This window comes from Ovis canadensis, chromosome 7, assembly GCF_042477335.2.
Source record: "Ovis canadensis isolate MfBH-ARS-UI-01 breed Bighorn chromosome 7, ARS-UI_OviCan_v2, whole genome shotgun sequence".
In the NCBI taxonomy this organism is placed as follows: Eukaryota; Metazoa; Chordata; class Mammalia; order Artiodactyla; family Bovidae; genus Ovis; species Ovis canadensis.
The window spans coordinates 71434074-71459685 of record NC_091251.1 but is presented as its reverse complement, the minus strand read 5'-3'; the positions used below and the strand labels follow the sequence as shown (position 1 = coordinate 71459685).

Below are 25612 nucleotides of genomic sequence, written 5' to 3'. Positions count from 1 at the left end.
TTCAAGAAAATTAGAGATACCAAGGGAACATTTCATGCCAAGATGGGCACAATAAAGGACAGAAATGGTATGGACCTAACAGAAGCAGAAGATATTAAGAAGAGGTGGCAAGAATACACAGAAGAACTGTACAAAAAAGAGCTTCATGACCCAGATAATCACGATGGTGTGATCACTCACCTAGAGCCAGACATCCTGGAATGTGAAGTCAAGTGGACCTTAGAAAGCATCACTACGAACAAAGCTAGTGGAGGTGATGGAATTCCAGTTGAGCTATTTCAAATCCTGAAAGATGATGCTGTGAAAGTGCTGCACTCAACATGCCAGCAAATTTGGAAAACTCAGCAGTGGCCACAGGACTGGAAAAGGTCAGTTTTCATTCGAGTCCCAACGAAAGGCAATGCCAAAGAATGCTCAAACTACTGCACAAGTGCACTCATCTCACATGCTAGTAAAGTAATGCTCAAAATTTTCCAAGCCAGGCTTCAACAGTACGTGAACCGTGAACTTCCTGATGTTCAAGCTGGTTTTAGAAAAGACAGAGGAACCAGAGATCAAATTGCCAACATCTGTTGGATCATTGAAAAGGCAAGAGAGTTCCAGAAAAACATCTATTTCTGCTTTATTGACTATGCCAAAGCCTTTGACTGTGCGGATCACCACAAACAGTGGAAAATTCTGAGAGATGGGATGATACCTGACCTGCCTCTTGAGAAATCTGTATGCAGGTCAGGAAGCAACAGTTAGAACTGGACATGGAACAACAATAGGAAAAGGAGTATGCCAAGACTGTAATGTCACCCTGCTTATTTAACTTATATGCATAGTACATCATGAGAAACGCTGGGTGAATGAAGCACAAGCTGGAATCAAAATTGCTGGGAGAAATATCAATAACCTCAGATATGCAGATGATACCACCCTTATGGCAGAAAATGAAGAAGAACTAAAAAGCCTCTTGATGAAAGTGAAAGTGGAGAGTGAAAAAGTTGGCTTAAACCTCAACATTTGGAAAGCTAAGATCATGGTATCTAGTCCCATCACTTCATGGCAAATAGATGTGGAAACAGTGGAAAGAGTGTCAGACTTTATTTTTTGGGGCTCCAAAAGCACTGCAGATGGTGATTGCAGCCATGAAATGAAAAGATGCTTACTCCTTTGAAGAAAAGATAGACAGCAACTAGACCAACCTAGACAGCTATATTAAAAAACAGAGACATTACTTTGTCAACAAAGGTATGTCTTTTTAAGGCTATGATTTTTCCAGTAGTTATGTATGGGTGTGAGAGCTGGACTATGAAGAAAGCTGAGTGCTGAAGAATTAATCCTTTTGAACTCTGGTGTTGGAGAAGACTCTTGAGGGCCCCTTGGACTGCAAGGAGTTCTCACCAGTCCATCCTAAAGGAAATCAATCCTGAATATTCACTGGAAGGACTGATGTTGAAGCTGAAACTCCAATACTTTGGCCACCTGATGCGAAGAACTGAGTCATTGGAAAAGACCCTGATGCTGAGGAAGATTGGCAAGAGGAGAAGGGGATGACAGGGAACGAGATGCTTGGATGGTATCCCTGACTCAATGGACATAAGTTCGAGTAAACTCAGGGAATTGGTGATGGACAGGGAGGCCTAGTATGCTCAGGCCCAGTCCATGGGGTCACAAAGAGTTGGACACGACTGAGTGAACTGAACTAAAACTATCCAGAATTAAATGCAGTTTGATGATTTTGACATGCACATATACCTGTGAAATCATCATTACAACCAAGGTAATGAAGATACTATTTATCACTGCAGAAGTTTCCTTATTGCTCCTTGATTATCGGTGGTCTCCTCCTCCCTTCCCATGCAACCACTGATCTACTTTTTGTCACTATAGATTACATTTTCTGGAATTTTGTTTAAATGAATCATATAATATGTATTCTCTTTTGCCTGACTTATTTCACTCATTATAATTATTTTGAGATTCATCCATGTTGTTGCATGTATCAACTGGTTGTTTCTTTCTGTTGAGGTTTCCTTTGAATGGATATATCACTTGTTGATTTTTTTTTTGTTGTTGTTTTTTGCTATGCTGTGTGACATGCTAGATCTTAGATCTCTGACCAGGGATTGAACCTGTGACCCCTGCAGTGGAAACACAGAGTCTTAACCACTGGGCCACCAGGATGTCAGTCCCTATTGATGGATATTTGAGGATTTTCTTTTCTCAGTTTTTGGCTTATGTAAATAATTAGAGCTATTTGTATACAGAACATTTGTATACAAGTTTTTGTGTGGACATATGTTTCACTTCTCTTGAGTAACATTGTAGACAGACTCTTAATGTACATGTGCTTGTATAGTCCCTTCCACCTTGAATGTAGATGGGATCTGTGACTTCCTTTGTCTCCCTGCCCCCAGCTTTATTGAGCTATAATTGACAAATAAATGTGGCTTGTTTCTAACTATTAAGATAGAGCAAAGGTAATGTACATGATTATGTGTATATGATTATATTACACTAGATTATAAACTCATCTTGTTGAGGAGAGACTGTCTCCCTTGCTGACTTTGAGAAAGCATTGACCATGTTGTAAAAGACCATGTGGCAAGAAGCTGAGGATGGTTACCTGGCCGATGGTCAGCAAGACACTAACTTTTAGCCTGATGATGCACATGGAATTAAAGCTGCTAGTGGGACTTCCCTGGTGGTGCAGTGGATAAGAATCCACCTGCCAGTTCAGGGGACACAGGTTTGATCCCTAATCCAGGAGGATCCCATATGCCATGGAGCAACTAGGCTGGTGTTTCACAACAAGACAAGCCACCACCACGAGAGGCAGGCACACCACAACTAGAGAAAGCCTGCACAAAGCAACAAACAACCAGCACAGCCAAAAATAAAATAATGAATAAATAATTTTTTAAAAAGCATCTAGCAACCATGTGATCTTGGAAATCAAAACTTCCCCTGTTGGGCCTTAGATAAGACTTTGTGAGACCCTAAAGCAGATGACCCAGCTATATTCTTCCCTGACTTCTGAACCACAGAAACTGTGGATAAGCAGTCTGTATTATTTTGTACTGCTAAGTTTGTGGTAATGTTGTTGTGCAGCCATATATATGAATGCAGGTAAATACCTAGTGGTGGGATGATTGGATTGCAAATATGTCTATGTTTAACTTTTTAAGAAACTCTCAAATTGTTTTCCCAACTGTTTTTGCCATTTTGATTATCCTCCAGCATTGTATAAGATTTCTACTTGTACCACATCCTTGTCAAAACATAGTCTGGTCAATTGTCTTAATTTTAGCCACTCTGGCAGGAATATAATTGTGGTTTTGATTTGCATTCCCTAGTGACTAATGTTGAATATCTTTTCATGTGCTTATTTGCCATCAATTTTTCTTTGGTGAAGTATTGATATCTCCTCAGTCCTTTTGCCCATTTTTAAAAATGTTTCTTTTGTATTTTATTTTTTTAATTGGAATATAGTTGATTTACAATGTCATGTTAGTTTCTGGTGCACAGCAAAGTGAATCAGTTATACATATACATGTGTCCACTTTTTTAGATTCTTTTCCCATATAGGCCATTACAGAGTATTGAGTAGTTTCCTGTGCTAAGTCCTTATTAGTTATTTATTTTATATATAATAGTGTGTATATGTCAGTCCCAATCTCTCAGTTTATTCCCCCAACGCATTCCCTGGTAACCATAAGTTTGTTTTCTCCATCTGTGACTCTACTTCTGTTTGGTAAATAAGTTCATTTGTACCTGTTTTAAAAAAAAATTCCACATATAAGCCATATAATTGTCTTTCTGTGTCTTACTTCACTCAGTGTGGCAATCCCTAGGTCCATTCAAGTTGTTGCAAGTGGCATTTTTTTTTACAGCTGAATAATATTCCATTGTATATATGTACCACATATTTTTTATCCAACCCCCTTTTGATGTACAAAATTAGATTGCTTTAGTAATGTGCTGCCAAAGTGAGCATCCTTTTGCCCATTTTTAAATTGGATTGTCTTACTACTATTGAGTTGTAAGTGTTTTTTATGCTTTTTGTTGTATTTAAGGATTATTTGCCACACTCAGGTGTACTAAGATTTATGTTTTCTTCTGGAAGTTTTATGTAGTTTAAACTTGTACATTCAGATCTATGACCTAGTTCAAGTTTAATTTTTATATTTACTGTGAAGGAAATGTAGAGGTTTATTTTTTTCTGCATATGGTTATCAAATTGTTTCAGCATTATTTGTCCAAATAAATAATCCTTTATTGAATTGTCTTGGCAGTTTTATTGAAGGCAATAGACCATTTGATTCCCAACAGAATTTGACCCTTAAAAATATGTTTTTGATAATTTAATGTTATCCTATATTATGATTATTTTGTATTTATTCTTTATTAAACTGAAAGCTCCTTGAGGACTTAAATATCTTATTTCTGAATCCCCTGACACTTAACATTCTCAGTGAAAATGTGATGTGTTTAAGTATATTCTAGCATTCATGATTCCTCACTGCTAGATTGAGACATGTGGTTACCCCAAACAGGCTCATGATTTGGAGTGCTTTCAGACTAATTGTCTAAAGATTTCTTTTTTTTTTACTACATTTACTTAAGCTGAACACTGTATGTTAAAAGGGCAGAAAAGCAGAGGACTCTTTGTATTAGTCAAATCTGGACAGGAAACTCATGGTTTACTGGAGAGAAAGTGGGGCGGTAACTGAAAAGAGTTTGCTGAAAGAACTATTTACAGAGAGGGGATAAGGCTGAGGGAACTTTCCCCACAAGGATGGTGAAACACACAGGGACTAGCAACTGGCTGGAAATCCCATTTTTTGAAGGCTTAAAGGGGCAGAGGGAAGAAATAGTTTTACCAGAGCCCCGCAGGAGTGGGAGTCCTGGAAGATGGACCCTCAAACAGCAGCTGTGGTTATAGGGAAACACAGCTACTGCCATAACTATGGCGAAGGTGAGGTGGAGCAAGTGAATTTATGTGCGTTTGTAGTGGAGAGGGGGAGTGGTAGATATCTCAATTTTTCTGTTTACTATCCTCTGATATCCTGCTAGTGACCAATCCCAACCAGAAGCCAGAGGTAAAGGAACCCAGGTACCATCCCTAGAGATCAGCTTCCAGGAGGGTAGAGAAGGGTAAAAAATGGATCCAGAAATCAATTGGGGGAGTAAACAGTATAACATTATGTCATGCAGTTCAGCTGTAGTGTAAACTATATACTTTTTCTCAGGGAAGGAACTCTCTCCTTCAAAGGCAAATTGCTGACTGATTATTGTTGGAGCATATCTCTTGATTTTACCAACCGACCTAAGTGGCTTTTCAAAATGTTATTTCTACTGACATTTAATACCCACTGTTTCTTGAGGGGGACCTCTGATAAGTACATGTTCCACGATCTCATTACATTTCCACCTTATAGGCATGATAGGAGGGGCTTCCCAGGTGGCTCAGTGGTAAAGAATCTGCCTACCAATGCAGGAGATGCAGGTTTGATCCCTGGGGCAGGAAGATCCCCTGCAGGAGGATAATGGCAACCCACTCCAATAACCTTGCCTGGAAAATCCCATGAACAGAAGAACCTTGCAGGCTACAGTCCATGGCGTTGAAAAGAGAACGAATGACTAAGCACGCACACAGGCATGATTAGAGCTTTCTTTTTTTATTACATTGACTTTTGAAAAATCTCTTGCAATGTTATTTGCCATTTTCGTATTTCTAATGCCCATTCATGTTTATTCTCACCCTAAGTGGTGACCGTACCGCCCTAGCTTTGTGCCATGCTGCTAAGTCACTTCGTGTCCGACTCTGTGCGACCCCATAGACGGCAGCCCACCAGGCTCCCCCGTCCCTGGGATTCTCCAAGCAAGAACACTGGAGTGGGTTGCCATTTCCTTCTCCAATGCATGAAAGTGAAAAGTGAAAGTGAAGTCGCTCAGTCGTGCCTGACTCTTAGCGACCCCGTGGACTGTAGCCCACCAGGCTCCTCCATCCATGGGATTCTCCAGGCAAGAGTACTGGAGTGGGGTGCCATTAGTGCCATGAACACACTTTTTTTTTTTTTTGCCATGCCACATGCAGAATCTTTGTTCCCCGACCAGAGATGGAACCCATACAACCTGCAGTCAAAACATGGAGTCTTAAACCACTGCACTGCCAGGGAAGTCCATGAATGTGCTTTTCAGCAAGAGGTATGTGTGGAGTCCAAGTAGGGAGCTGACACAATTATACTATAATTCAAAGATTGTTTTTGTTTCTTTTCTTTACCGAAATCAGCAAGTTCTTTCAGTATGTTTTGCATTAATCCTTCTGTGAGTCCCCTGTTAGCTAAAGTAGCACAATCTTCAACTGACAATTGACAGATAATTTGTGCATGGAATGCTGTAGCTGTGTTCCCTTTGCTATTCCCCATACAACCTCCTTTTAATTTTGGGGACTATCAAACTTCTACTTTTTAACAATTGACTTCAGATTTCAGAGATTCCTGTTTATTCCTTTTGACTTCTTTTAAACCAGAGCTTTCCCCTATTTCCTTCAGATTTTTCTTACGTCTTAGAATCTGTACCTATCTTGTCTCTACCCCCAGTCATTCATCTCTATCCTTATTCCTATGTTAGTTTATAATTTAGACTTTAAACCTTATTGTAAGTGTGGCCATGTGTAAAAGGGCTTCCCAGGTAACTCAGCAGTAAAGATTCTGCCTGCAGTGCAGGAGCTGCAGGAGATGCAGTTTCTATCCCTGGGTTGGGAAGATCCCCTGGAGGAGGAAATGGTTGCAACCCACTCCAGTGTTCTTGCCTGAAAAATCCCAAGAACAGAGGAGCCTGACAAGCTACAGTCCATGGGGTCACAAACAGACATGACTGAAGCAACTTGAGCACACCACATGCAAAAAATAAAGAACTGAAAGGTTCAAGAATTGTGAAAATAAAAATTCTGTAAAATTTAGACATTAAACGTTTATCAGATAGGTCTAATAAGGACCAAAAGAATATCTTAAAATTGAAAAAAGAACAATATTTTTTCACTTCATAAGGTTGTTGGGAAGATTTAAAGAGAATAATAATATGTGGAGTGCTTACTTACATATCAGGAAGCCTGGCATAAGGAAGATAGTATAAGAAAGTAATGTTAATTTTGGTTTTTGGTTTCTATTTGGAGTTCTTTAGTAGTTTGAAAATGTTATTTTAAGAGCAATGTTTTATTAAAATTATAAGATATACACTTTAATTTGGGGACAAAAATGACTAACTGTCTCAATAATTTTTTTAAGCATATTTCAATAAGGTCTCAGGGTCTCACCAGAGGTCACACATTCAGAATAGGCTGGGGTATGAGTCTGGAACCTGGGTTTTGATTCCAGCCTTTACTCTTTCACTTTGGGGACATCATTTCAAAAAAGGGAGTTTTACTAGTTGCTCTAAAAGGTGCTTTCTAGTCTGTATCAGTTTTGCTATGACTGCAATAGAAATGTATTCAAGATTTGCCTAATAATTTGCCATCATGTTTCATTTATCAAAGTTAATATTTGACCATCAAATACATATTTAATAGAAAATATTCTTTTATGAACCAGAGCGTCCATAGTCAATATTTTCTTTCTCTTTCTCTTTGCCACACCGTGCAACTTGCAGGATCTTAGTTCCCTATTGCTGCTGCTGCTGCTGCTGCTGCTAAGTCACTTCAGTTGTGTCCGACTCTGTGCGACCCCATAGACAGCTCCCTAATCAGAGACTGAATCCTAAACCCAGGCCCCAGTAATGAAAGCACTGAGGACTGCCAGGGATTTCCTTTATGGTGCTTTCACTGCTGGGGCCAGGTTTGGCATTCAATCCCTGGTCCATGAACTAAGATCCTGCAAGTTGTGAGAACAAACAAAGCATATAAAATGAGCTTGTCTGGGGCAATTTTTAAAACATAGTATTTTCAGAACTTCAAAATTTACTTATTTTTCAGTGACCATAGAAAGTGTGTTAGAAATATATCTGACATACTTTCGTTTTCCATATTTACTGGTGTTCCTAAGAATTTTACATTTTTTTTCTCACTTAGGGTCTTTCCACATTCAAACCTATTTACAGAGATGACAGTAAGTGAGCCTTACTCAAGAGTAAACCATAATAACCATACTACTAGGATTTATTGGGGATCAAAAAAAGAGATATAACTGCTTCATTTCCAAGTGATAAGGAGGGACTGAAATAATAGTGAGAGAGTAGCTCTGAGACCTGGAGAAGGCAATGGCCACCCACTCCAGTACTCTTGCCTGGAAAATCCCATGGACGGAGGAGCCTGGCAGGCTGCAGTCCATGGGGTCGCAAAGAGTAGGACATGACTGAGTGACTTCACTTTCACTTTTCACTTTCATGCATTGGAGAAGGAAATGGCAACCCACTCCAGTGTTCTTGCCTGGAGAATCCCAGGGATGGCAGAGCCTGGTGGGCTGCCGTCTATGGGGTTGCACAGAGTTGGACACAACTGAAGTGACTTAGCAGCAGTAGCAGCAGCAGATCTGAGACCAGACCAATGTTGTTTCTATGATGTTTCAGTTACAGTAACAGCTCAGAGTGGTGGGGGGTGGGGTGGGGTGGGGTAGGGCGGGGTGGGGGGGCGGTGTGCAGTCCTTTTAGCTAGCCTTTGACACTGTCAGTTCATACTTCAGCCTTCATTTCCCTTTTACCCTTCCCCAACACACAGATATAGAAGTTCAGGAATGGCAAATTGTTGAATGTCTCTGGAGTATGCCAGTAATCTTATTGTTTTGGGCATGTCAGCCCAAACTTCAAATAGGAAAACTTGGGATAGGTGTATTGGTACCTGGCTTCACATGGGTTTAGTCTCAGCATTCAGAGATACAAAGTACACTAGAGCGTTAATAGACTTGAAGTTTAATTCAAGTTTTGCTACCAATTAACAGTGTAACCTTAAAGGCAAGTCACTTTACCTTTCAGTCATTCATTCAGCTCATCTTACTTGCTGATTAGAAAACCAGTCTCCCAAGCACTGTTCTAGGTGCTGGGGATTCACACTTCCTACCTTCAAGTTGTTTACCTTCTAGTGGTAGTGATGGTGAAAGTGGTGAGACAGACAATAAATACGCGGAACTTGTGAGAACAATGAAGGAAAGAAAGCAGTAATATAATAAGAGTGAGGAGGTGGATGCGGGTGGTGTGCTTCTTGAGATGGAGTATCTGAGATGTCTCTAGGCAAGTGAAAAAGCAAGGTGCTGAACTGGAGGCTAAGAGTATCTGGCATTTGGAAAGACATGCATTTTCTTCTTTTCATTATTATGTTCTGGGAAGGCCCACCAATGCCTCTGTTCTGGAAATAAATGCAAATATGTTTAAGTCAAGCTCTGTATCAATTTGATGGTCTAATTTTTGAAGTAATCTATTTAAGAAGCAATAAATAAATAGTTTAGTGTTATTTGGGTTGAGTTGCTGCTGGCCATTAAAGAAAAAAAAAGACCCTCTAACAATAATAATAATAAAAAAAGCAAACTAAGGTGCCAAGTTATAATTCTGTGCTCAGACTTATGCTCAGGATGCAGAGAGAACACCTCCTTAGCTGTGCTGGGCTCAGGGGCTCAGAGCAGCAAGGCCGCAATACCTGACAGCTGTCGGGAAGGCTCCGGGACCCAGAGCCCAGGGAGGAGGAGCCACGGGAGGGGCCGACTGGAAGCAGCCACCTCAGCGAAGAGGCAGGATTTCCGCGGGGTGAATGCCGGTGTCTCCCGGAAGAAAGGGCTCCTGCTGCAGATGTCCCGTGATTACCTCGGAAGTCTTGCTTCGCCGGTTGAAACTGCAGAATAAAGAAGGATTAGCAAAATATGGCTACGGAGGGCCCCGCCGTGCGTCGAGTCCAGGTGGCGGAACATCCCAGGTGGGGGAGAGGAGATGCCCGCGCTTTCGGATCGCTTGGGTTGGATAGATGTAGAGGCTGTCAGGGCTTTCGGCTCTTCCAGGAGCAGACAGAATCCTTGGGATGTTACAAGGTCTTTTGGCTGGGATTGTAAGAAGACCGCGCCGCAAAGTCTGTCCAACCTTGTTCCACTACCAAGGGGTGTGTGTCTTGCTTCCTCCAGGCAGATCCTTCTTTCCCTTGCAGAAGGGTGGGACATTTTCTGCTGGGCTTTAGCAGAAAAACCTAAATTAATTTTGAACCTCTTCTCTGTTTTGCCTGACAGCTGATAGTGCTTTTTAAAGTCTTCCTTTGAAAATATTGAAAGCAATAAAATACAGCCAAAACAAAAACAGGAAAATGACCCCCAAACCAAAAAACCCCCTTGGTCTCTGCATCCTTTTAAACAAATAGTGGAACTTATGCACCTTCACTTAGGGAATTAATCTGCTGCCAGTACCTAGCTACAGAATAATTATCAGCTTAAGTGATACCACCTGGGGGATATTTTCATTTGTGGTCATCTTGCAAATACCTAATGGAAATACTTGTTTCTGACATAGGACAGAAATCTCCACCTGCTGGGTTTTAGCTCTATAGCTTTTCTAAGGTTGGCTTTGCTCCCCTTTTGTTGTTTCTAATTTTTGGTATTTGTTCTCTGTTAACCTTTTTCTCTATAATTAAGTCCTAAAGTTCTCTCTACTTCCTGGTTTATGACTGTCATGTGACAGTTAACAATATTACAGCATACTAAAACTTGAAAATGCTTTTTCACCCTTGAAACATCAAAGAGTGGGTCTTTAGTTACGAGAAAGATATGTAATTTTTGATTCTAAGGACCAGCACAGCCTTAGATGAGTTAGAAGTGTCATATATTATTTGTGTTTCCATTTTATGCCATTTTAGTCATAATGCTTGATATTTCTCTAGTTACCCTATGAGAAGGGGGATGGTAACATATACTAAAAGTGAAGAACTGTTTACTAAATTTCCTTTGAGTTGTTTCTTGCCTTAAAGGACCTTTACAGTATTTATCCATGCACACATGTGTGCTAAGTTGCTTCAGTCGTGTATGACTCTTTGCGACCCCCGAGGACTGTAGCCCGCCAGGCTTGTCTGTCTATTGGATTCTCCAGGCAAGAATACTGGAGTGGATTGCCATGCCCTCCTCCAGGGGATCTTCCTGACCCAGGGATCCAACCTGTGTCTCTTACGTCTTCTGCATTGTCCAGCGGGCTCTTTACCACTGGCACCACCTGGGAAGCCCTGTTGTTTATGCAGCAGACATTTGTTGTTAATATTTAGTGTCCTGTGCTAGCTACAGAAGAGGTCATATAGTAGTCTGGTAACGGTGCACTTTGCCATTTTCTTGTTTTCCACTTAATATTGTTATTAACTTCAAGCAGTGTTTGAGCCACTTATTCATTTTATCAGGAGTGAGTCCAGTTAAGTCTAGATAATATATCTACAAACCCACCTAACTGGTCATATGTTACAATATGCTGAAAGGGAAAAACATGCATGAGTGCCCATTATCAGACTGTCCTCTTTTGGAACTTCTGCTCTTTCTTCAGGATACTGTCAACTGGAAAAACACACAACATGCGAGTTGTGAGTTAAGTTTTATTTAGGACATAATGAGGATGATAACCTGGGAGGCAGCATTTCAGATAACTCTTAGAAAATGCTCTGAAGAGGTAGGACGGAAGGTCAGTATGTGTGTGATTTTGGTGAAGTGGACTACTTGCTATCAAGCAAACATTATTTTGCAGAAAGTTGCTGCTAGTCTCATGAAGGTTACTGCTAGTCACAAGGAGCAGATGTCACCATGAAGGATGTTAATACTTTTCTAAATATGAGAAGATGCAAGAATTGGACTCAAAATCTTCTTCTGAAAATATCTATCTGAAGGCCTGTTCTGCCAGTTTTCCCCAGAGCATTAAGTGCCTCATTCCTGATCTCCATCCTGAACTCCTTTCAGGGTATGTTGAAGGTCAGTGGTCACAGCAGCTTGCATTTTAATCCTTATAGAGGTAGATGGCAGGTGTCAATTTTAGTTGGCAATGCCTTTTCAGCTTCACAGGACACATTTTTTTTTTTTTTTTAAGAACATGAAGTTGTTCAGTCGTGTCCAGCTCTTTGCGACCCCATGGACTGTAGCCCACCGGGATTCTCCATCCATGGGATTTTCCAGGCAAGAGTACATAGAGTGGGTTGCCATTTCCTTCTCCAGGGGATCTTCCCGACCCAGGGATCGAACCTGGGTCTCCCGCATTGCAGGCAGATGCTTTTGCATCTGAGCCACCAGGGCACATGACCTTCTGAGTAAAGGAACTAGTTAACCACGTCATATATTTTAGTAAACAATTTCATTTTTATTCATTAAAACAAATAGAAATAGAAACTCTAATTTCTTTTTCTGTATTCCCATCTTGCTTGCTTCCTGTACTTCAGATCCCACTTTTCTAAGTTTTCATTCTTAGCATTTCTTTGCATTTAGAACCACTGTTCTAAATAGATCGATTTATAGATGTACTATCTGGATTTAACTGAATTCACTCCTGATAAAATGAACTACTGATCTAAGTTTCTGTGCATTCTCTTCTCTTTTCCTTCTCTTTGGGATTGTTTTATTTTAAAAATAATTTTTTTTAGTTTTTTAAAGTTTTTATTTTATTATTTATTTTTATGCTTGCTTACATCAGGTCTTAGCTGTGGTACACAGGCTTAGTTTCCCCATGGTGTATGAGATCCCAGTTCCCTCATCAGAGATTGAACCCGCATCCCCAGTATTGGAAGGTGGATTCTTAACCACTAGACCACAAGGGAAGTCCCATGAGATTAAATTTTAAATTGTTAGATTATTATTGCTTTTTGGTAACAGCTTTATTGATATAAAATTCATATACTCTATAGTTCAATTGTTAATTTACAATTAAATCATCTTTGGTATATTCACAGGATTGTGCAACCATCACCATAATCAAACTTAGAACATTCCCATCCCTACCCCCCACAAAGAACTCTGCATCTGTTAAGCTTTCACTTCCTTGATACCTGCAAGCCCTAAGCAAATTCTGATATACTCTTTGTCTGTAGATTTGCTTATTCTAGACCTTTCAAATAAATGAAATCAGATATGTTTTTATGTAAGCGTGTGACTGGCTTCTTTCACTTAATACAATGTTTCAAGGTCCAACCATGTTGTAACATGTTATCAATATGTCATTCCTTTTTATGATTGAATAATATTCCATTGTATTGACATATAGCATTTTGTTTATCCATTCATCAATTGATGGGCATTTTGGTTGTTTCCACCTTTTGGCTCTGTGATGAATGGTGCTGTATAAACACATTCTTAATATGAAAGATCTGAATTTTTTAAAAGTATAGTCAGTAAAGCCTGAAAACCCTACAGTTCTTTTTCTTATAATCTGATTCTTATCCTTACTGCCAATTCTTACTTCCCTTCTTAGAAGTTTGGTTTGTTTTGTTTCCTTGTAATATCATTGTATCCTTTTGGTATCATTGTATCTTTATAATATTTTTGTTAACATTTTTATAAAAATTGTATTATATTCATATAAGTAGACTCATATTTCATTTTTTTAATTTACTTTTTTCCACTTAATAATATTTCGTAGAGATTCTTTTTTTTTTTTTCGTAGAGATTCTGATGTATCACTCTATAAAGATATATTTTACTTTTTAAAGACTATTTCATGGTACTCATATGTCTATTTAACCACTCAATTATTAGAGTATACATTGAAGTTTCCAATTTTTCACTCACAAATATTACTGCAGTAAAAATCTTTATATATTTATCCTTAAGCATTTTTTATTTTTCCTTAAGCTCATTCATGAAAATGGAACCTAGGTCAAAGGTAATAAACATTTAAAATTTTGATAGTTTCAAAAAATAAAATAAAAATTTAATAGTTGCTGCCAAATGGCCCTGCCACACCCAAAAAAGATGTTATTAGATTGTCTGATTCTAGTTAGTTTTTAGAAACTCTTTATGTATGTATGTATGTTTTGAATAAATATTTTTGAATAAACCCGTATGATGTTTTATATGTTTTAGGTATATTATTCCCAGTTTAGCAATTTTCCTTTGACTTCATGTTTTCGTTGTATAGACATTTTATATTTTATGTAGTGTGTTACAGTGTTGAATGGTAGTATCCTTGTCTTGATTTTGATTTTAATGGGAAAGCTTCTAATATTTTTGTCATCAAATATGTGATGTTTGCTATTTCTGGAAAGTAGCCTTGATTAAATTAAGGACATTATCTTTTTTTCTAGTATGTCAAGAGCTATTTTCTTTTAAATTTAACCTTTTGTTAAAAACTCGAGAATGTCTATTGAATTACACTGGAGTGGGTAGCCTTTCCCTTCTCCAGGGGATCTTCCCAACCCAGGAATTGAACCAGGGTCTCTTGCACTGCAGGTGGGTTCTTTACCAATTGAGCTATCAGGGAAACCCTATATATACATAAGTATATGTATATATATGTGTGTGTATATATATATATATATATATATCTGCATATTTTGAGATCATGGAGCTACCCCTTCTCCAAGGGCTCTTACCGACCCAGGAATCGAACTGGGGTCTCCTGCATTGCAGGCAGTTTCTTTACCAACTGAGCTATCAAGGAAGACCTATATATACATACATATATATATACATATGTATCTGCTTATTTTGAGATCATGGAGTTATCGAGTTTTTTCCCTTTTTATTATGTTAGAATAGTACATTTAATCAACATAGTTCCTAGTACTACTTCATATTCCTGGAAAAAGCTCTGGTCACATATATTATAAAATAATATATATTGGATTAAATTTACCAATATTTTATTTAGATTTTTTAATACCATTTTAACAAGTGAGAGTAGCCTATAGTTTGCTTTTGGGGCTATTTGTGTCAGTAGAAGTGTTATACTATTCCCAAAATTTGATGGGAAGGCTTTCCACCACTTCTATTAGAACCATTTATGAAAAAAAAAATTTTTTTAAAGGTCTTACAGGACTAACACATAGTCTTTTCTGGGTCTTGTTAAGGGGAGTATTTTCAACTACTTTGTATGTTTCTCTTTTCTGTTTCTCTATCCTGTCAAAGTCGAGCAGGGATGGGGAATTTTAACTCCTCAGTTTGGGTCAGTTCAGTTCAGTTCAGTCCTCAGTCGTGTCTGACTCTTTGCGACCCCATGAATTGCAGCACGCCAGGCCTCCCTGTCCATCACCAACTGCCGGAGTTTACCCAAACTCATGTCCATCGAGTCGGTGATGCCATCCGGCCATCTCATCCTCTGTCGTCCCCTTCTCCTCCTGCCCCCAATCCCTCGCATCAGAGTCTTTTCCGGTGAGTCAACTCTCTCCAGTACTTTGGCCGCCTCATGCGAAGAGTTGACTCACTGGAAGAAGCCATCTCAGTGCTTCACTTTGCTTCCTTCTTATAACAAAATTTTCTGACAATCGCTTGATAAAAATTTCTAGAAGCTATATTCTTTTTTAATAGTTTCATATCACTTCATTTTGTAAATAGACCGTACCTTGTCTTCCCAGGTGGCATTAGTGGTAAAGAACCTGCCTGCCAGTGCAGGAATATGTAAGAGAGGAGGGTTCGATCCCTGGGTAGGGAAGATCCTCTGGAGGAGGGAATGGCAACTCATTCCACTGTTCTTGCCTGGACAATTCCTTGTACAGAGTAGTGTGGTGGGCTATAGTCCATGGGATTGCGAAGAGTCAGACTTGTCAGAAGCAATTTAGCACGCATACATGCAGGTTGTTTCTAGTGTTTTGCAGTTACAACAATTCTGTAATGAGTAATCTCATGAATATGTATTTTCATATTGCTGGAGAATACCTTTAGGGTAAATTTTTCACATAGGCTTGTTGGCTAAATTTAGTGCCAATGTATTTTTGTTAGATACAAAGTTTTGCCCAATTCACCTTCAAATGTATTGTCCTGCTTTGCATTCCCAACCCAGTACCTCTTTCCACAGAACCTCACCAACAGAGTGTGTTGTTACTTTTTAATATTCACCAGTCTTATAGTATCATGGTGTAGTTTTAATTTGCATCTCTCTAATTTCATGTGCTTAAGGTTCATTTATGAATTTTCTGTTCTTTCACACATTTTTCTATCAGGTTTTTGTTCATTTTTCACTTCAGTTTTTGAGTTTTTAAAATTGTAGTTGATTTACAATGTTATATTTGTTTTAGGTGTACAACATAGTGACTCAATATTTTTATGGATTATATTCCATTTAAAGTTATTACTAAATAATCAGCTATATTTCCCTTTGCTGTACAATATATCCTTGTTGCTCATCTATTTTATACTTAGTAGTTTACGTCTCTTAATCCCATGGCCCTATCTTGCTCCTCCTTGCTTCCTTCTCCCCGTTGGTAATCACTTACTTGTTCTCTATATCTGTGAGTCTGTTTACACTTTGTTATATACATTCATTTGTTTTACTTTTTAAATTCCACGTGTAAGTGATAACATAGAGTATTTGTCTTTCTCTGACCTATTTCATAAGCATAATACTCTCTAGGTCTATCCACATTGTTGCAAAAGGCAGATTTTTGTTCATTTTCTGAGTAATATTCCACTGGGTGTGTATATATATATCCATCATATTCATCTATTAATGGACATTTTGTTTTTTTCTGTATGTTGGTTATTGTAAGTAATGCTGTTATGAACATTGGGAGTACATGTATCTCTTTGAATTAGTGTTTTCATTTTCTTTGGATATATACCCAGCAGTGAAATTTCTGGATTATGTGGTAGTTGTATTTTTAGTTTCTTTGAGGAGCCTACATACTTTTTCCCATAGTGGCTGTGCCAAATTACATTCCTACCAACAGTGTACAGTGATTCCGTTTACTCCACATCCTTGCTAACATTTGTGTCTTTTGGATGATAGCTATTCTGATAGGGGTGAGGTGTTATCTCATTGTGGTTTTGATTTGCATTTCTCTGATGACTAGTGATGTTGACAATCTTTTCATGTGCCTGGTGGCCATCTGTGTGTCTTTTTTTGAAAAAAATATATATTCAGGTTTTCTGCTGATTTTCTAATTGGACTATCATTTGATATATAGTTGTATTAGCTGTTTATGTATGTGGGATATTAACCCTTTATTGGTCATTTCATTTGCAAATATTTTCTCCCATTCAGTAGGTTTTTTTTTTCATTTTGTTGATAATTTATTTTGCTGTGCAAAAGCATTTAAGTTTAATTAGATATTATTTATTTATTTTTGCTGTTATTTCTTTTGCCTTAAGAGAAATTCAAAAAAATATTGCTATGATTTATGTCAAAGAATATCCTGCCTATGTTCTGTTCTAGGAGTGTTATGGTTTCAGAGTTTTTGTAAAAAATATAAAGAATATATCTGTAACATATGCTGTAAATATATTCTCTTAGTTTGCTAGTTTTCTTTTGATTTTGATTATGACATTTTCTGCCATGTAAATGTTTCTAAAAATCTTTTGCAGTCAAATCTGTCAGTTTCAAAGTTGCCTCAGAAGTTTGAGTCATAGTTAGAGAAATTTTTCTCTTTGTTGAGTTATACCGAAATTCACTTTCATTTCTTCCTAGTGCCTGATCCAGTTGGAGTTTATTCTTGTGTAAGAGATGGACCTAATTTTATCTTTTCCAAAAATTTTACCAGTTGTACTAGCATTGTTTATTACTCTGCGTCTTGATTTGAGATGCCAGTTTCCTCATAGACTAGATTTCCATATGCACTTGCATCTATCTCTGAACCTTTTATTCTGGTGAAGTCTGCTTGTCTCTATATGTATTGAAGCTTCACTGTTTTCATTACAGAAGCTTTATAGTACGTTTTAATGTTTGGTAGGGCTACTCCTTCCTGATAGTGTTTCTTTTTTAAAATGTTTTCTCCACTGTTTCTGCATATTAGTTTTCCACAAATTTTCAAATTAGTTTGAATTTTTATATCAATTTGTCTATCTCTATAAGAAAAGCTTGTTGGTGTTTCTTGGGAGGATTTCATTAAATTTATAAGTTAACTTGGGAATAAATATCCTTATGATGTTGGGTCATTTTATCCAAGAACAAGGGATGTCTTTCCATTTCTTTGAAACTATTTTATCTCTTTCAAGAGTGTTTAAAGCTTTTCTTAAATAAATTTTACATATTTCTTGTTAAGTTTATTCCTAAATACTTAGTGTTTTTTTGTTGCTGTGAATAAGGTATGCTCTACTATTGTAGTACTAACTGGTGATTGTTTTTGCATAGGAAGGGTATTCATATTTGGATATTTATTTTATATTCTGCTGTCTTTGTGAATTCTTTTATTATTTAAGTTGGTTTTAGCATTAGTTCTCTGGAATTCTCTAGATATCCCACTATATTGTCTCCAGGTAGAGATAGTTTTACTCCTTTTTTTATTTTTAATTTATTTCTCTTGTCTAATGATCAAATTGCCAACATCCTTTGGATCATAGAAAAAGCAAGAGAATTCCAGAAAAACATCTACTTCTGCTTTATTGATTACTCCAAAATCTTCGACTGTGTAGATTACAGCAAACTGTAGAAAATTGTTCAAGAGATGGGAATACCACCTTACTTGCCTCCTGAGAAATCTGTATGCAGGTCAGGAAGCAACAGTTAGAACTGGACATGGAACAACAGACTGGTTCCAAATAGGAAAAGGAGTATATCAAGGCTGTATATTGTCACCCTGCTTATTTAACTTATATGCAGAGTACATCATGAGAAATGCCAGGCTGGATGAGGCACAAGCTGGAATCAAGACTGCTGGGAGAAATATCAATAACCTCAGATATGCAGATGACACCACCCTTATGGTAGAAGAACTAAAGAGCCTCTTGATGAAAGTGAAAGAAGAGAATGAAAAAGTTGGCTTAAAACCCAACATTCAGAAAACTAAGTCCAGTCCCATCACTTCATGGCAAATAGATGGTGAAACAATGGAACAGTGAGAGACTTTATTTTCTTGGGCTCCAAAATCACTGCAGATGGTGACTGCAGCCATGAGATTAAAAGACTCTTGCTCCTTGGAAGAAAAGCTATGACCAACCTAGACAACATATTAAAAAGCAGAATCATTACTTTATGAACAAAGGTCCATCTAGTCAAGACTATGGTTTTTCCAGTAGTCATGTATGGATGTGAGAGTTGGAGTATAAGGAAAGCTGAGGGTTGAAGAATTGATGCTTTTGAACTGTGGTTTTGGAGAAGATTCTTGAGAGTCTCTTGGACTGCAAGGAGATCCAACCAGTCAATTCTAAAGGAAATCAATCCTGAATATTCATTGGAAGGATTGTTGCTGAAGCTGAAACTCCAGTACTTTGGCCATTTGATTGGAAGAACTGACTCCTTGGAAAAGATCCTGATTCTGGGAAAGATTGAAGGCAGGAGGAGAAGGGGACGACAGAGGATGAGACGGTTGGATGGCATCACTGACTTGATGGACTTGAGCCTGAGCAAACTCTAGGAGTTGGTGATGGACAGGGAAGCCTAGTGTGCTGCAGTCCATGCGGTCACAAAGAGTTGGACACGGCTGAATGACTGGACTGAAGTGTCTAATTGCATTATCTGTATCTCCAGTACTGTGTGATTAGATGTGGAGACAGTGGAAATTTTTGTCTTATTTTTGATCTTAGTGGAAATGTCTCTAGAATTTCCTCATTAGCTCTTGGATTCAAGACTGAGATATATGTAATCACGTTAAGATAAACACCTTTGGGGACTTCCCTGGTGATCCAGTGGTTAAGAATCTGCCTGCCAATGCAGGGGACTTGGATTCAGTCCTTGGTCCAGGGAAGATTCCACATGTCGTGGGGTAACTAAGCTTATGCACCACGACTACTGAGCCTGCAGTCTAAAGCCCACAAGCCATAATTAGAGTGGTCCCTGCTCCTCACAACTAGAGAAAGCCTGAAAGCTTCAACAGAGACCCAGTGCAGCCAAAAATAAATAAATAATTAAGAAAAAAGATAAACACCTTTGGGAATGAATTTTATGACTTTTTAGCATCTATGAAAGTAGTCCTATAATTTTCTTCTTAGATTTAATATGATATATTATTTTAATGGATTATCCTAATATTTTCAACTTTGCATTCCTGGAGTTAATTCCACTTGAACTATTTTCTTAATGTGCTGCCTATACTTACTAATCTTTTATTAATTACATTTGCATTAATATTCAAAAGTGACATTAGTCTGTAGTTGTGTTTTCTTGGACTATGTTTATCTGGTTTAGGTATCCATGCTACACTTGCTTCATAACAAGAATTAGACCTTTTTTCTTTATTTTTCCATGCTCTAGAACAACTTGTGGAACATATGGGCTATCTGATGATCATGCTTGGGTAGAATTCTCTTATAAAATATCTGGGCTTAATGCATATGTGTCGGTAGGTCTTTGATGAATTTATTTATTCTATGGAAATGGATCTGTTTTTATAAATTGTATTTCCCTAGGAAATTATCCATTTTCTGTAGGATTACTATTGTGGCTATCCCACAGAAACAGGATGGACCCCCACCCCCAAATTTGGTTTGAATATTGAGACTGGTAATACCACATGAAGAAGAGGGTATGAAAAGTTTATTATTCACATAATGAGATTTTCTGGGGAGGGCGGAGCAGGCCACCCAAATTGATCAAAAGTGGCTTCAGAGAACAAGGAAAAGAGACTAGCATGAGGTTTTTGCAGTGGTTAGGAGATGGAGCTGGTGTGCTGTGGTTTGGTTGGTGACAAAAGAGAGAGTACTTGGCTTTTCTACAAAGTACTTTTTATTATTTATTTATTTATTTGGCTATGCCAGGTTTTACTTGCAGCATGTGGGATCTTTAGTTGTGGCACACAGGATCTAGTTCTCTGACCAGGGATCAAACCCTTGTTCCCTGCATTGGGAGTACAGAGTCTTAGCCACTGGACCACCAAGGAAGTCCCTCTTTTGACCTATAAAATTTCTTTTGTTTAATGTTGTCTCATCCTTGTCATTTCTTATTTTGTGTTTTATTAGCCCCCATTTTCTTAGCTAGTGGTTTGTCTAGTTTATGCACGCAGAAAATAATAGAAGTCTGGAAGAGTGAAGCAATGAAAAGGAAGAAGACTTTATATCCTTGAATGATCATCTGTAGTGGAGATGGTTTAAATGACTAACTAAAAGACTCTTCATCTCTGTAGGACAAATACAAGAAGCTAGCATCTGAATGGATGCAGAATGCTGATGAAAATTCCACTATAACATCAGCTCTGGGACTTCCCTGTTGGTGCAGTGGGTAAGAACCCGCCTGCCAATGCAGGGGACACGAGTTTGATCCCTGGCCTAGGAAGATTCCACATGCTGCAGAGCAACTAAGCCCATGTACCACAACTGTTGAGCCCATGCTCTAGATCCCAAGAGCCACAGCCACTGGGTCCGCATGCTGCAGCTACTGAAGCCCATGCGCCTAGAGCCTGTGATCCGCAAGAGTCGCTGCCGTAATGAGAAGTTTACACACTGTGACCCACAGTAGCACCTGCTTGCTGCAACTAGAGAAAGTCTGTGTAAAGCAGCAAAGACCCAGAACAACCAAACATAAATAAATAAATAGAAACAAACAGACAAACAAAACAAACATCAGCTCTGGCTTCCTGGATGACCCAGGAGAGCTCGAGATGGTGGAGAAGGACGTGGTGAGCTCACTCGTTCTGATGAGAACACCAAAGTCACAACTAACTGCTAAACAGCTATTTCCCTAAATCCTGGAACCTACCAGAAAATACCCTACATCCAAGACAATGAAGAAGCCACAACAAGATGGAGGGGCATAATTGTGATAAAATCTAATGCCATACCTCCTGGGTGGGTGCCTCACAAACTGGAAAACAATTATACCACAGAAATTTTCCCACAGAAGTGAAAGAATGAGCCCCATGTCAGGCTTCCCAGCCTTGAGGTCCAGCAACAGGAAGAGGAACCCCCAGAGAATCTGCCTTTGAAGGCCAGTGTGGTTTGATCACAGGAATTCCACAAGCCTGGAGGAAACAGAAACTCCACTCTTAGAGGGAACACACAGGGTCTTTTGCACACCAGGACCCAGAGGGGAAAAAAGCAGTGACTCTATAGGGTACTGGGCCAGACTTACCTGCCAGTATTGGAGGGTCTCCTATGGAGGCAGGGGGCAGCTGTGGCTCACTGCAGTATCAAGGACCCTGATGGTGAGCTCTCCCAGAGGCAACCATTAGCCCCACCCAACAGCCTGCAGGCTCCAGACCAAACAATCAACAGGGAGGAAACACAGCCCCACCCATCAGTAAATAGAGTTTCTGATGGCTGTTCCAGTTCTAGGAGGTCATCTTGAATAACTTCCAAGAATATTCAGTGTATCTTTTTATCATTATAATAAATTTCCTCTTTTCTTAAATTTTTTGGTATGATTTTGTTTATTGTAACTAGCTGATTTTTAAGATCAATTATTTAATTAATGAATGTCTTGAATATGGTAGGTCTATTAGATATTTATTGTCTTACTGTTATTACTCAGATAGAATGTATTGTGGGACTACAAACAGTAGTAGGTCTTCATAGAAGTGACTTGAGATGATTTAACAGTATTAAATTATTAAATATAAGCATTTTTGATCTGGGAGGGACCTATAAGGAATATCTAGTTCAAATTTTCTAATCTTACAGATGAGGATCCAAGGGAAAATGATTTTCCAAACTTTAGCATTGACGTAGAAGCCCCATTGGAATTAAAATTGTAGTCTCCTGATGTGATATCCAGTTTAGTTTTCATTTGACTGTACTAGGTTGAATAGCATCCCTCTTAATTCATGTCTACCTGGAACCTCAGAATGTGACCTTATTTGAACTAGCATCTTTACTTATGTAATCAAGTTAAGATGAAGTCATATTGAATTGAAAATCAGAAGACCCAGGTTCAATCCCTGGGTCAGGAAGATCCCCTGGAGAAGGGAATGGCTACCCCTCCAGTACTCTTTCCTGGAAAATGCCATGGACAGAGGAGCCTGGCGGGCTATGGTCCATGAGGTTGCAAATAGTTGGACATTACTGAGCAACTAACACACATGCACGCATGCACACACACACACACACACACACACATCCAGTAAGTCTGATGGCCTTATAAGAATGAAAAGCAGTCACAGATAGAGATACACAGAGGGAATTACATGTGATAACATAAGCAGACATTGGAGTGATGCAGCTGCCAGCCAAGGAATGCCAAGGACCGATGGTCACCATCAAAAACTAAAAAGAGGCAGGGAAGGATTTTCCCCTCTAGGTTTCAGAGGTTTTCAGAGGTGATGCCAAACTCTGATTTTGGACTGCTGGTCTCTAGAACTCAGAGACAATAAATTTCTGTTGTCTTAAGTCATCCAGTTTGTGAAAAAACTGATACACTACTCCATGCTACATTTTTTAGTATAAAGAGATTCTTCTCTGAATATTATTTAGAAATTATACAGAAAGTTATATTCTTCATAATTGAAGGAAACAAGTGTTTTCTTTGTGTATGTCTGTATTAAATTTTTTACTCTTCTGTGTGCTTAGCTGTACTCCTGTGTCACTTAGGGGGTTACAGTATTGTTTCATCCAGGGATTTTCAAAGAAGTGTCGGTAAAATAGCTTGCTTTCATTATTTTTAAAGATAATAGTGGTGATGTATATGAAATATGTGTGTGGTGTGTGTGTGTGTGTGTGTGTATCACAGGTTTTTCTATTATCTGGATATTTTGAAATATGCTACTCTTGTTTTCAGATTGCTGAAGCTAAAAGAGATGTTTAATTCTAAGTTTGGATCCATTCCCAAGTTTTATGTTCGAGCACCAGGAAGAGTCAATATAATAGGTATTTAGAAAGTTCTTTTTCTTAATTTTTTCCTCCTTTGATAAGATCCAAATTTTTGTTAATATATCAGGAGAACTGGGAAAATAGAATGTTTCACATGTATCTACTATGGCAAGTTAAGCTTTTTCATAAGAAAATATTATATTTTCATCCTTCCCAATTCATTTATTGATGTTAGTTTTGTCCATTCATTTTTAAAATTCAGAAGCTTGTTGAAACCTGGTTGTTCCCATTATTTTCATGAGAGGTAGAAAGATTTTTCTGTGTTGCAGGTTAAGTTTTTTGACTACAGTGAATAATTTTTATGGTTTTACATTTATTCATTGGATTAGAAGAATAGAGGGAAGCCCAATAATCCCTTGCTTTTAAAACTGTGGTGGCCTGGAGAATGAATATGTTTTATCAAGAAACCTGAGAAAATTCCAAATCAAAGGAGGATTAAAAAGAAAACTTTCTATACTGGAAAGTGAAAGTGAAAGTGAAAGTCGCTCAGTCGTGTCCAACTCTTTATGACTCCATAGACTGTGTCCATGGAATTCTCCAGGCCAGAATACTAGAGTAGGTAGCCTTTCCTTTCTCCAGGGGATCTTCCCAACCCAGGGATCTAACCCATGTCTCCCACATTGCAGGTGGATTCTTTTGTAAGCATACAAAAAAGTTAGTTGAACTAGTATAACGAACTCCCATGTACCCAAAATGTAGCTTCAATTATTAACTCAGGAAAGCTGATTTTCAAGCAAACATGGAGGATTTTAAAAATATGAGATATTTGAACATGGTTAAATGAGGTAGAAAAGGGGAATTGAGTAAAGTCAGTGGAGAGAAAGAGATCAAAGATATCTGAGAAAAGAAGAGATAGAGAAGGATTCTCAAGAGGGCAAGAAGGGTTGGTATCTACAGCATAGGAAGAGGGCCACTTTGAGTCTTTTTAAACAGAAGGTGGGGAAAAAAAGGATGCAGGTTGATGTAAATAAATGTATAATTTTGGTATAGAAGGTTGAGGGAGTCCTTTTGGGGGAAGGTTGCAGGTGTTGGACGTTTAAAGAGATGGCAGAAGGTTTGAAACAGCTTTGTCAAGGATGGGAGAGGGAGATAACTGGAAAAAAAGAAAAAGTTTGCTTTGTAACAGTGAGATCTGGTTAGAGCTGGAGACCATGGAATTGTAGCAATAACAATCTGCAGATTTGTTCATTTCCCCACTGCCTCTCAGCTAGTCCAAGTTGCCTACATTTGATCTAGCTTTAGGGTTTTGTTTTGGACAGAGGTTACAGAGAATAACAATGACATCAAGAAGTTGCTAATACTGTCAGAAGGGGTAGATGAAGTAATGAACCCTGGAAAATATGCTAGGTAGAAAAATAAAGGTAAGAGGGAGCCTATAGGCTAGAGAGGGCAAAGAACTGAATCTGAAAAACAGGTTAAGTAGGATAAACTGAGTGAGAGAAATGGCACGTTGGAAAGTTTTAGTAAGGAATGTGATATTTGGAACAAAAATCCATAGGTAGAAAAGTTCTAGGTGATAAGGAGTTCTATGGTCATTACTGGATTTGTCAAGACCATGGAAGTAAGATTGTTGAAGCAGAGAGGAGGTCAAGTTCTCCAGAGGTCAAGGGATTATGAAGCTTGGGCCTTGGACTGGGTTGTTTTACAAGATTGGGATGGAGAGGGTGGAATGAGATGCAGAGGTCTTCAGAGAGGAGCAGATGTCTAAGATAGTCAGAGATGAATGTGGTGGAGATGAGAAAATGTGGTTTGAACCTCCAAATCACAGGACAGGAAAAAGTCTTGGAACCAGCGGAGTGGGAGGAGGTTAT

At 38.5% G+C, this 25612-nt stretch overlaps 1 protein-coding gene across 3 annotated transcripts in view; it reads left to right on the top strand.

The window, feature by feature from the left end:
* The first annotated feature begins 9588 nt into the window (after nt 1–9588).
* The window catches only part of GALK2 (galactokinase 2), a 136379-nt gene continuing 120355 nt past the window's right edge, over nt 9589–25612 (top strand). The window contains exons 1-3 of one of the 3 annotated variants that reach the window (XM_069596552.1): nt 9680–9889; nt 11680–11900; nt 23710–23798. In XM_069596552.1, coding sequence (XP_069452653.1) covers nt 23729–23798 — 70 coding nt within the window. In that variant the 5' untranslated portion in view covers nt 9680–9889; nt 11680–11900; nt 23710–23728. Of the gene's footprint in view, nt 9890–11679; nt 11901–23709; nt 23799–25612 lie in introns of all 3 variants that reach the window. The other 2 variants (XM_069596551.1, XM_069596554.1) reach the window with 2 other exon arrangements.